Consider the following 12,770-nt stretch of genomic DNA (forward strand, 5'->3'; position numbering starts at 1 on the left):
GATGAATACAGATATTTGTTCCTGAGTCATGGGTGTTTTCTATGTATTTATCTATATAAGTAACATATGTTTATTTATATCGTCGCCTAGTACGCATAATACAAGCTATGCTTAGTTTGGGGCTAGGTCGATCTGTGTAAGATGTCCCGAATATAGTTATTACAAAACAATGCGCCGAATTACTATTTAATGTTTTCAAAGGGTCTAGCCGTGTTTGTATGGGGCATCGGCCCCAGAAGCCAAATTGATTGCCGTTTTGCTAATTTATTAGGCCAGATGTAAGATGCCATTTCACCAAAAAAATAACCCTAAAATGCTGCAGGTTTTTGAGAAAATTAAAAAAAAAGAAAATTGGTTTTCATTTTTTTTATCTAAACTACTGAACTGATTTTTTTGTAACTTATACACATTATGTAAGTAATCTAGATGAATTATTAAAAAAAAAATGGAGTTTCTAAATATCCTTATAAATAGTAATATTTTCACTTTAATTTTTTCAATTTTTTTTTTATATTTCCGAAATAGGGACACCCACCAATTTTGGCTATTTTATGTATAAATTAATGTTCTATAACATATATTTTTTTCGACCACCGTGGAGCCGCCATTAACAGGCGTTCCCCTTAAATTGGCAAAACGGCAATCAATTTGGCTTCTGGGGCCGATGCCCCATACAAACTCGGCTAGACCCTTTACGAAAATACATGTAGGTAACTAATGTAAATATATTTGCGATTTAATTTAACACTTGGATTCATCGATAATGCGACAGTGTTCAGTTGTTACCGGCGGGATCCGTCCGCGCTCAATAATTAGCTCCAGTAACCACCAATGTTAATTTCCGTCCAATTATCGGTTACCGCTCCTGAGCTATATAACAATATTCGCTCGCATTAAGCACATCTAATTATATTATACCTGAATTATCAATCAAAGCAAAATTCGGGATAATTAATTTATTAAATTATTAACAAACAACAGTGTAATAATGTATAAGACTACGGCGGCACTACTATTACAGTTATTAAGCGTAAATTTTAAAGATTCCATATTTTGTATTTCCGGTTGAATAGTAGCGTTGTCCTGATGACTCCTTATCCAAGAGTTATATTCCATTGCCACGGTGAAAATGTTGTATTTTATGCTGGTGTGTGGGATATACAGTGCGCCGCATGGTGCTCCCGCTATAGCTACCACTTTGCCACTCAGTAAAACAGGACCGCCTTCCCCAAATTGATTTTCGTATGTCGTTTCTTTTGCTTCTACTCCGCATACACAGTAAAACCACTGAGGATTCACGCATGTCTTTTGTATATAGACTTGTCGCTGCAGCACTACTGTGCCAGCATCGGTCTCACCGAAACCGATGGCAGTCAGCGTCTGCTTTCGTAATTGAAATGGACTAAAATCTCCGATTACGGCTGCACTGGTGAAATAGACCAATTTATAGTCAACGACGTAAATGAGGGCAACGTTACTGTTCATTATCGTCTCGCTCGGTTGTGTCTGACTTACGTAGCAGGTGAAAGCCTTGTGCACCCTTGTGTGTGAAACTCGTAATATATTTTTACCGATGACGTCATCGCCCAACACTGCGGATATCGCGACGGCGGCAGGCGGTACAGCCAGACAACTACCGGCAGTAACAACTGTTCGATCTGCTATAGAAAATCCTGAACAGATGTATTCATGTTTGGCATCTAATATTGCCACTACATACGGATGGATTTCTGCCAATTTTTCTACTTCATTCCAGTCTGTAAAAGATGGCGTATGAGAGTATGTTGCAGGCCAAAAAGACACTATCATTACAATTTGGATTAAAATAAGCCATGTGAAAATCATAGAAACTCGCAAGCACACCCGTCATGCTATGTGACATGTGTCATACTTTCATATTTACTCGTTTTGACAATAGCAATAGAATCAAACTCAGGGAAAGTCACCAGTGTTTGTTTATTTGTGTTAGTCAGAGTTTTTAGTGTAATTCATAACCATATTTTGGCTCGGAGTAATTAACAATGGAGCCGCCATTAACAGGCATTCCCCTCTGTCGAAAATAGGCGGCCAATGGTCAACCATATGTATGAACTGACGTTTATCTGACATGACGTACCTATACTTTTGATGTGCCCCTCCCCCGCAAAAAACGGCAGACTATTTTGTACCGAAAATTTTAGACATGGCGTCTCCGTTGTTAATTACTCCGAGTATTTTGGTGATAGCTAGCGGAATGTTTTTGAAGTGAAAACTTCTTTAGCGGCGTTGAGCACTTTTTGAGGTGGGGAAAAAATGATAAACTCCGTTACGTTACGCGTAACGTAACGCTGACGTCATGTGTCACGGACAATGTTATTCACCAAAGAAGTCATAACGTATCATAATCAGGTCAATTATTTAAAACTGGACTTTTATATTAAGCAATAAAGCTCAATGTTCTAATCTTGAACGGATTGAAATACGAGGATCGCACAGTTACATTCTAACTTTATATCACTCAAATATAATTCAATAAAGCTACATCTTGATGAAATCGCTAATAAAAGTGAACTCTAGTACTGGTGAATAAAACTCAAAATATCATGACCAAATATATTTAGATGCGAGGTCTGCAAGGTAACTTTACAATTTCTATTCGAATTATAACAATTAATTTTCACTTCAAAAATAGTTGTCATTGTCAATTGATTATAATGTCACCTGTCGACAATGTCAGTGTCACGTTTTTCTTTAAATAATATCGTCTGGAATGGAAAACTCGTTTATTTTGAATCCCTTACTTACTTAGATTCATTAATTTCAAAATACCTACGCTATAAATTTGTGAAAGCTGATTCCAGAAATCTGCCTAAGTTATATAATCGAACGAGCGAGCGAAGCGAAGCGAAGTTCTTACATTCGACTTTGAACACGCGGCTGGCTAGCGGCACGTCCCGGCATTTCGATGTTTTTAAGCTGAACTGTCAGAAGATAGTTTGATACTCAAGAACTTAAGTAAATTTGTTCTAATTTAAATGAAATTGGGTAAACGTGTAGCCGAGGGCATTATATTTTAGTCATTAAATTATGAGCAGGCTCGATCAAGGGGTTATTGAGATAGAAGAGCTTAGAAGGCCAAAAAGCTGTTTGTGAGAGGTCTTGCTATTCTGGTCATTTTATTTGCAAGAAACATGGTCGAGTTTAGTATCAAATGAAAGTGCTCGGTTTACACTTTTATAATATCGTTTTCAAATTTACCATAACCAAATAATTAGCAAGTTAAAAATAAAATAAAATTAACATAATATAGGTATTTGACATTTAAATTATGACAATCGATGACAATGATATCTTTGACAATTACGTGAGTGACGGATTTATTTACTATGGTTCGATAACTTTTATTATGCGATGACTTTACATTCAGCCCAGAAGAAGGTCAAACTAATGTCATAAGGATATTTGTTGAAATATCTTCAATCCTCAATTATTATATCGCAGCAAATGTCGGAAATCGTTTAAAAACGTTATATCTCGAAATGCTTTTCGAAATAGAACATTTAAAAAAATTAACAATCCTAATTATAAGTACATAGTGCTGCAGACATTTTGGACTAGTCATTGAGTTTTCACTTCTGTCGGCACTCCCGGAGTGCAACCCGTTGTTTTTTCTACTGTTTTTTCTGTTGTTTACTTCTCCATCAAAACACGTCCAACATTAATAATTCTTATTTCTGGATTTTTTTCTTAGGTCATCCGGTTGGGATGGGAGTTTCTTAAATCTCAACGCTAGTTAGGCTGTCGCATTAGGTTAGGAGTTAGGATGCCAGCAGGTGTATGGCTTTATCCACGAGACAATAATCGTCACTATTTTATAACACCGCGGGATTGAAAGTGGCGGACACCGTTTTATCACCGCTGACACGTAGACAAGAACGACCATCATATCATATTTTCACAGTTCAATTTTCTGTAACACCATTTTAATTTTTTTGCTATAACCGTATATATGCTTACCAGAAACGTCCATATTAACCGCCTGTTATAAATACAAAAAAAATATTATGAGTAAATATGTAAGTACTTAGGGCCCGGCCACATGTCAGCGTTGCGTCGCCGCCGCCGCCGTGCGGCGCGGCACCGCAGAAATCTGCGGTACCGCAAACCGCTGCACCGCTGACATGTGGCCGGGCCCTTACTCGTTTGAATCCGGCCGAGATCAAAGCACCTATTTACTCACTCACTGGTTTTCGGTTCAATCTTGCAAAACGCGGTACCAAGAGAGTAATATTAGAAGATTGCGGATATTTCATGGGTGGCCAATTTCTTTGATTAATTAATATGATTAAATATTTTCATTTAAGAATTAACTTCAGGATCGGTGCGGTCAGTAGGTACGTTTAATGAAAGCTGTCAAGGGGTTACAAAACTTATAAATGAATACCGACTGGCAAGATTGAAGTGTTATTTAAATTAAAAATAACAAAGAGGGCTGTAGGCCGAGCTCAAGGAACGTCTACTCAACGCCGATTCGGTGTGCTTTATCGCTTCGATCTCGTGTACTGAGCTTTAACGTTTCGGCATCGCTTTCATTCATTGAATTTTTAACCGAATTCTAAAAAGGAGGCTATCAATTCAACCTTTTTATAGACGATAGTATAAGTATTAACATATATGAGGTAACCCCTCAGAACTCCGTCATTTCTGAACCAGGGTTGTGATATATTCAAATATTTCGTCACCTTATTATTTTCGTAGCCGTTTGGCTTAGTTATGTTGTTGTAAATGAAAAACCGAGAAATACTCAAGACGTAAGTATTTTATTAAATTGATAATGATTATTATCATACCACATGTCATACATATGTTACACGTATACACAGCACAATATAAAACTCCTTCTTTTGGAAATCTTTGCGTTACGTTTTACAAACTTGTACAAAAAAGAGCAAGTATAGGTAAGGTACTCAAGGTACTACACAATACAGGGAAAAATATGGACTTAAAAGTACTTTCTACCTACTTAGGTACTTACAAATGGTCGAGAGTTTTTATAAAATATTTTAAGGAAATTTTAAGTATTCAAAGGGTCTCTTTGAATTAAGAAAACACTTAGCGGGCTTTAAAGAGGAGGAAAGAAAATTTTTGCTAATTATTTCTGTCTGGCTGCTTCCCTCCATTAAATTATTTTATTAAATTGTTTATTTTCAGCAAATGCGAAAAGTGTTTATTATTTTATTTTGCAGTACCAACTTTACCGCAACCACCTTTTACTTGCGTAGGTACCTACCTATTTAGCTAAGCTATTTAGTAGCTTTATTTAGAATAAATATGACAAAAGCGTTCGTAGGATGATCGATAATCTTTTTGCAGTTCGTAGAATGATAGTTCTAGAAAAACAATGCCATCTTGTACAAATGGAGATATTCCGAGTCATGTGCTCAATGATAAAAAGTTACAAAAAAATCGCAAACCAACAGATTCAGACGATCTTAGGTATCCAAGTGTGTCAAGTAAAAAAGTCATGAAAACGGACGACGAAAATCTCCATACAAAACCCTGTGTGGACCCAAATTTTACAACAAAAAGTGTCTGGTGAAAAATGGGCCGGGTACTTTCAGTAGTGTGTCAAAAAAATTGTACGCATTGTCAGAGAATGAGTTAAGGGATTATAAAACAATATGTTGCATATCTACTCGTACACCAGTTATAGAGATTGTAGGAACTTTCAGTATGACAGTACATATATATATAATACATATTATATTCCGGGTGGGCCCCATAACACGAGCAAATGATTAAAACATATAGAAATTGTAGTCCTCGAACGATGACACTTTTGTTCAATAACTTTTATTAACTAGTCTTTAGGTTTCTTATTTTTCATACAAATTAAATATTGTCATCAATGTACGCCGTCATCTTTATAATTGCCGTTGCGCTTTAAACATGACAAAATTTGCAATACATTGCTTCATACAAAAAACTTAAAAGTGTATTAAAAATCAAATCACAAATATTTTATTATTTAAAGTCGCTAAGCAAATATTGGTCAATTTGAGGAGTACAGTAACAGTTTATTTTTCAGCTTATGTTATAGGCTCCACCCGGTATAGGTATTACATGTATTCACGTTGACAGGTGTTTGGAATACTCTGGAAGTTGGGGAAGATAATTGTATACTTGTGTATGTCGGTATTGTGTTTATACATATATGGAGGGAGGTAAAGCGCCTACTTTTATAAGCCTTTAATTAAAACAGCACGAAATCGCGAACAAAGTTTTAATCAAAGGGTTTATCGTTACCTACTTAAATTGTTCAGTAAGTAAGTATATTAAAATAAAATTATTGTCAAAGAATTCAGTTTTTGGTTGAAGAAAGAATTGTAATATTTGTAAAGGAAGGTGTTGTTGGAATTTTAATTTCTCAGAGGAAAGGGCACGACCGCTCATTCATACGAACGTAGTCCCCATTTTCCTCTCTGGATATTGACATTACGGAAAATATTTTGACATAATTTGACGTATATTAATCATAGCTATGCCCCCGCGTTTGGCTATTTTCGTTTTATTATCATTATAAGAATTAGATAATAATTATAATTCGAAAAAAAAACGGAGAAACTTTATGGCGCCAAAGACGAATGCACTTGGTACCATTATCTGTCCATTTACCTGCTGTAAATCAATAGCCTTTCCCTGACCAGTGGAATAGTCCACAGATTTTTAAAAATCGATGAGGGTTGGTGGGCAGGTTTTGGTATTTAAATCTGATGTCTGGTGTGTCATGTCTTCTTGAAATTTGATAATTTCGTCAAATTTATTCTAATCATAAAAAATGAATTGATATTTTATTATATTTGGTATGTAAACAGTTTTGAATAAATCTCAGTATTAGCTTACATTAGTCCCAATCTATTTTATTTATTTTTAAGGATCGTTACAAAGTTACAAAGCTTGTCTGAATTGAAATAGGAAGTATGTACACCTGCTATCAAAACTAATGGTTTTGGGTCAACTGATGGACGTGGGAAAGTCTTTTATAATAAAATCCGCATTGTGCCCTAAATCAGACGCGCGCGTCAGGAAGGACCGACACTCAATCCGTCCCCCGGGTGGCCTGCGTTTCGCTGGGGTCACATTCTATGGTCATATTCTATATGTGCATTTCACGTGTGAAAATTACATCGAAAACGTATTGATTACGTCTGAGCCCTCGCAACTACGCACTGATCTCAATAAGAAATCGGAATTACATTAGTATTGAATTTTCGTTTCGGAATATGAGCCAGCCTTTATTTGCCCTCCGATCCCGGGAGGCGAGCTTTCATTTCGATGGCTCTTCACATTATAATAACTTTCGTGGGCGCTTTGTACTATTATGTTCTGATGTATAACAAAGACCTATATGAAAAGGTGGGGAACGCAAATGGGTATTAACAGTCCAAGGGACAAGCTGCATTTCTTTATGTTTAGGTATGGATGGGATTAAAGGATGACTCACGCTAGACCGGGCCGTGGCCGGGCCGGAGCTTCCGGAGCGTCGTTTTCTATGGAGAGCATCACGTGATCACCGGGGCTCGGGCGTGGCACGGTGCGGGCCCGGCCCGGTCACCTCCCGGAGCCTCCTGACAACCTATTTTTCTCTTCGGGTGGTATTCTACTTGTTTAAGATCTTTGTCCAATATGCATTGCGTCTCACTCTCTCATTAAGCAAAATGTGAGACGCAAATACACATTGGACCAAGATTGGACAGATGGAATACCAACCCTGTGTCGGAATATATTTGCCAAAATAAGAAGGTTGCAAAACGTCATACATTTGTTTGTTAAATATGATGGTATAGCTAATTCGTTACTTGGTCGGTTTATATTAGGTACAGCCGTCTTTGATATAATATACGTCAAGATTATATAGGTTGGATAATGTCTTGATTTATTTTGTGAAATATGGAAGTGTTGCTGAAATGTAATTTAGTCGGATTATATTAAATGAGACATCTATTGATGTTACTGCTTGTAAAAATGATTCAATAATGAGCATGTAGGTTTATAATGAATATTAAGATACTATATAGTTTTTTCTCACATTACCACTTATTATATGGAGTGTAGAAGTAACTTATTACCTACTTAGATACTTTTTTATTTCGTACGAAGTTCATAGAAATATCTCGGTAGAAATATATATGACAATACCGTATCTATAGTTGGTCAAACCAAATTTGTCAGTAAATAAGAACAAAAAAACTATACTCATCCTTTTCTTTTGGGTGTTAGTACTAGTGTAAGACCAAGATAGCGTGATTCTCTCTATCTATGTTTGAAATGAGACAGTCCTTTGACAAACTATAATAACCATTTTTATTCATTCATTTAGAATTCAACTGATCTTCTCTGCCTGCACAGAGTACAAATTTACATCATAACTATGCCTTAAAAGCCCACTCCACACTCGTGCGCGAATCTTGGCTTCGCGCTGCGATTCGCACACAAGTGTGGAACGGGCTAAACAGTTTTATGTCAACTTTTCACCATGATATTGATGCATACTTACTTACTCTTTGCATCCAGGTGACTTGTTTACAAATGGCTTACCGCAAAACGCGATAATCAAAATTTCGTTATCTGCCTCTGTCGATAAGAGAAGCAGATATCGAGTGATTGCCTCTGTCGATATGCAGGGAAGCAGATATCGAGTGATTGCCTCTGTCGATATGCAGAGAAGCAGATATCGAGTGATAGATAGGCAGAAACCGAAATGTTGGTTTTCGTGTTTCGCAGTAGGTCCTGGGGTTAGTGAGAGTAACGCCCCATAAGCAGAATGTTCCGTAATATTCCTTATTTCCTGCCTAAAATTACCCAAAGGCACTAACTACTGAAATAATACAATAGAACTCTTCGTATATTTTATTGTTCTTATATAAATGACTAAGGGTGGTATTCCACCGTCCTATCCAATTTCTTTGTCCAATGTCATTGCGTCTCACTCTCTGATGTGAGACTCAATAGAAAGTCAGACCAAGAATAGTCTGCAGCATATTTGATAGCCCACGCAGTGAAAGTGTTATTTTAAACGTCAAACTTCTTTGAAATTATGCCGTATAAATGACACTTGCACTGCGTGGGCTATGAAATCCGCTGCAGACTTTTATTGGTCCGACTTTACACATTGGGCAAAGAAATTGGATAGATGGAATAGCATCCTAAAAGACGTGGAACGCGTCAGGGGGACCGCTAACCATGCCAAATAATCATATAAGTGCCTCTCTTTCGCGCAAATAATCATAAGAGTGATAGAGAGGCAAATATATTAATTAATGAAGTGGTTCGCGGTTATAACCCTGTATAAGAATCAAACCAGGGTATACTGCGTGTGCAACAATTTAAATTACAATTCTGCTAGGGACGGCCATTCCGTGAGCGTCAGGATGGCGGGTGGACCTCAGCGAATTCGAACGAAATGTTTATAAACATATTGTACCTTCGGTGTACTTTAGTGTACTTTTAATAGAATCCAGTGTACTTCTCCCGGAAACGAAATATTTATCGAAAAAGGTCCACCCGCCATTCTGACGTCAGGATGGCGGGTGGATCTGTGAACTATTGCATTATTTCACGCAAAATGTATGTTTTTATATTGTACCTACAGTGTACTTGCGTAAACTATGAATAGAAACCAGTGTACCTACTTCTTCCGGAAACGAGATATTTAACAAAAAAGGTCCACCCGCCATTCTGATGTCAGGATGGCGGGTGGACCTGTAAAATCTTGGATTATACCGCATTTTTACAAGCTTTTATTTAGTTTGTCTGTCTGTCTGTCTGTAATCAAATCTTGCAAGTTAAATTTGATCCACTTCCCGGTTTCCGATTGTAAGTCGGGTGACTATGCAATATTATGGTGTCATCGAGCTGATCTGATGATGGAGACCGGAGGTGGCCATAGGAACTCTGTGATAAAACAACGAAACCTAATTGTGTTTGGGGTTTTTAGAATTGTCTCGATGAGTATTAGTTGCCTGTGGAAAAAAGTACAGTCGAAGATAAAAGCTTGTACCAAAAATGAAATTTTTGCCAAAAACTTATTATTACATATCAAACAGCAAAGAATAAAAATTTATTGAATAGGTATTCATTATCTCCTTAGATGTGGCTGCTACAGTCTTGATTTGCCGAGTGATCATCGCTTTCCGGTTGCAACTTGGTGCCATCGAGGAATGTCCATGGTACATACATGAAAAAAAAATCGTTTATAATACAATTAATTGTATCACAATACCTATTTTGATTCTATCGCGAGCATATATACACTCTTTGGTACTTTGTTTTATAAGCTAGGTGAACCTAGTGATTATACTCGCTAATCTCGCTATGGCCAAGGCTTAACCCGGGTGGAATTTGGGCAGTTTCTCTTCCTTCCTCTCTATAAGTAATATTTTTATTAATAACACACACGACGAAACACTCGACGGAGATCCCTCTTAATTGTCCCGCAATGTAAACTAGCAAAATCTAGAAAGTCACTCGCTGTTGTTGGGGCAAAATTGTACAACTCGCTTCCTACCGAAATAATTGAATCATGCGATACAACATCCGATAAAAAACTCAAAACACTTTTAACTGAACTGGCGTGTTATACTGTTGACGACTTTGTCAATAGGGCAGCCATCCCAACCACATAAAAAAAAATTGTAAAATGTATATAAATTAATTAATCAGCAATAATTTAATGTAATTTAATTATTTATACTATTGTAAAATGACCTGTAACATACTAAATTTTATTAATAAATATCTGAATCTGAATAAAAAATAATCAAAACATATACCATCAAAATTATTTACCATACTTCATGTCATAACAATAAAATTATAATACAGTCGCCATCAGATATATCGGAGCGGCCAAGGTGCTCACAAATATCTGAGAACGCGTTTATTGTCAAGGCGTTAGAGTGCGTGTTCAGATATTGTGAACACCTTGGCCGCTCCGATATATCTGATGGCGACTGTACCTAAGCACCGAAACCTTACATAGCGCTGTTTTTTGGAAATACTGTAGGTACATTACATACATACATACATAATAATTATTACTATTTGATTTATCTTCACAGGACCGTAGGTCTACGCTACGAAGTCTAGGAGTATAATATATAAAAGGTTTCAACTCAATACGGACCCGTTCCCGAAATAAAGGGTATCGACAGACAGACGGCCGGACGGGCAGACGGACAGACGGACGGACGGACAGACGGACAGACGGACAGACGGACAGACGGACAGACGGACAGACGGACGGACGGACGGACGGACGGACGGGCAGACGGGCAGACAGATGGACGGAAGTGATCCTTTAAGGGTTCCGTGTTTTCCTTTTGAGATACGGAACCCTAAAAAATAACTTTTGCTTATCATAGCGCTCTTTCTTTGGACATACGTATGTGTACAGTAATATTAAATTTATTTTACTCCTCTTCTTATTTCTCACGTATGCAAGTAGTACGTCTTGAAAAAAAAACGTGAAAGACATCACTGTTAAGGTTACTAGGTATTACTTCTAAAACCAAAAAATATACTTACAGACAAACCTACGTACATACAATATACTTACAAATATTTTAAAAACAATCCTCCTACTTCAATATCATGGGTGCATGCCTGCATGGGCCCCATATGATATAGACATTTGATCCTTTACAAAAACTTATCATCTAGCCTAGTTGTCTAGTCTAGTAGTACTAAGTTGTCATACCTACAAGACAAAAGCATTTCGAAAGCCACATAATCATGGAACACCTCATCTATGTGTAGTTAATGCAAATGCTGTATTTGTCTAAGAAAATAAAATCTCTTCACACGATCGGGGTTTCACCCTTAAAACACAGAAATAATTTGGGTTCGTATGTTTTGGCGCAAGATAGGGAAAGCTGGAAGATACTCCACCGACAAGAGAAATAAATAAGTTAATGATGATGATGTTTTGGATAGCTAATGAAATCCTAAAATACAGACAGACAAACATCCTGGGGAAGAGAACAGCATCAATGCATACTAATATATAGGTATTACAAAGGCGAAAGCGGGTTCCTATGCATATTCAAACGGCACTACACCATAATCATACCTATTTTTGCCAATACCTTGACGCGCGGGGTAACACGATACATTACCTGCATTCAACGTGTTCTTGCATATTCAAATACATTTAGTATCTTTCTACAAATTTAATATCACTATTTTTTCTTTTGACATGTTTATTATACTATTCGAAAAACATGACAGCGTCAAATATTTAAAAGTCGTAAAATGTAAAAAGGTATAAGAAAAGAGTCCAAACATATTATTTATTTAAGAGTCGGACCAAAGAAGGACTTTTTTAAATATTAGATCTAAGCATTAGAATCTTAGTACTTAAAGGCTAAGCCTAAAGTGCAATGCAAGCTAATGAATAAATATAAACTAGCAACCCATATTTAAAATCAATTATATTGTTATCTTCTTCTGCACGACTTACAAAATATACCTAATTTCCAAATCGATATCTTATACTTTTTGAGTAAAATAGCTGTGACATATGGACAGACAGACAGACAGAGACAGACAGACAGGCAGACAGACGGACGGACATGACGAAACTGTAAGGGTTCTGTTTTTGCCATCTTGGCTTCTTTTTCACCAGAGGAAAGTAAGTAAGTAGATAGTTTATTTTTTGTAACCGACACAATTCTATCTTAGTGTAACGAGCTTAATAGTTTTTATTTACTTACTTATTTTATTGAGAGCGC

General features: G+C 36.8%; 1 protein-coding gene across 1 annotated transcript; it reads right to left on the reverse strand.

The window, feature by feature from the left end:
- Nucleotides 1–951: 951 nt before the first annotated feature.
- Nucleotides 952–1,884, reverse strand: LOC134678118 (uncharacterized). The gene has a single exon (XM_063536568.1). It carries the CDS (start codon nucleotides 1,843–1,845, stop codon nucleotides 952–954), a length of 894 nt encoding a protein of 297 aa, XP_063392638.1. The 5' UTR covers nucleotides 1,846–1,884.
- Between the last annotated feature and the right edge of the window lie 10,886 nt (nucleotides 1,885–12,770).

The sequence above is a fragment of the Cydia fagiglandana genome, chromosome Z (genome assembly GCF_963556715.1).
Source record: "Cydia fagiglandana chromosome Z, ilCydFagi1.1, whole genome shotgun sequence".
Lineage (NCBI taxonomy): Eukaryota > Metazoa > Arthropoda > Insecta > Lepidoptera > Tortricidae > Cydia > Cydia fagiglandana.

Excerpts from the sequence above, each read along its gene's own strand:
- LOC134678118 (XM_063536568.1), bottom strand. The coding sequence starts at position 1,845 with ATGATTTTCACATGGCTTATTTTAATCCAAATTGTAATGATAGTGTCT.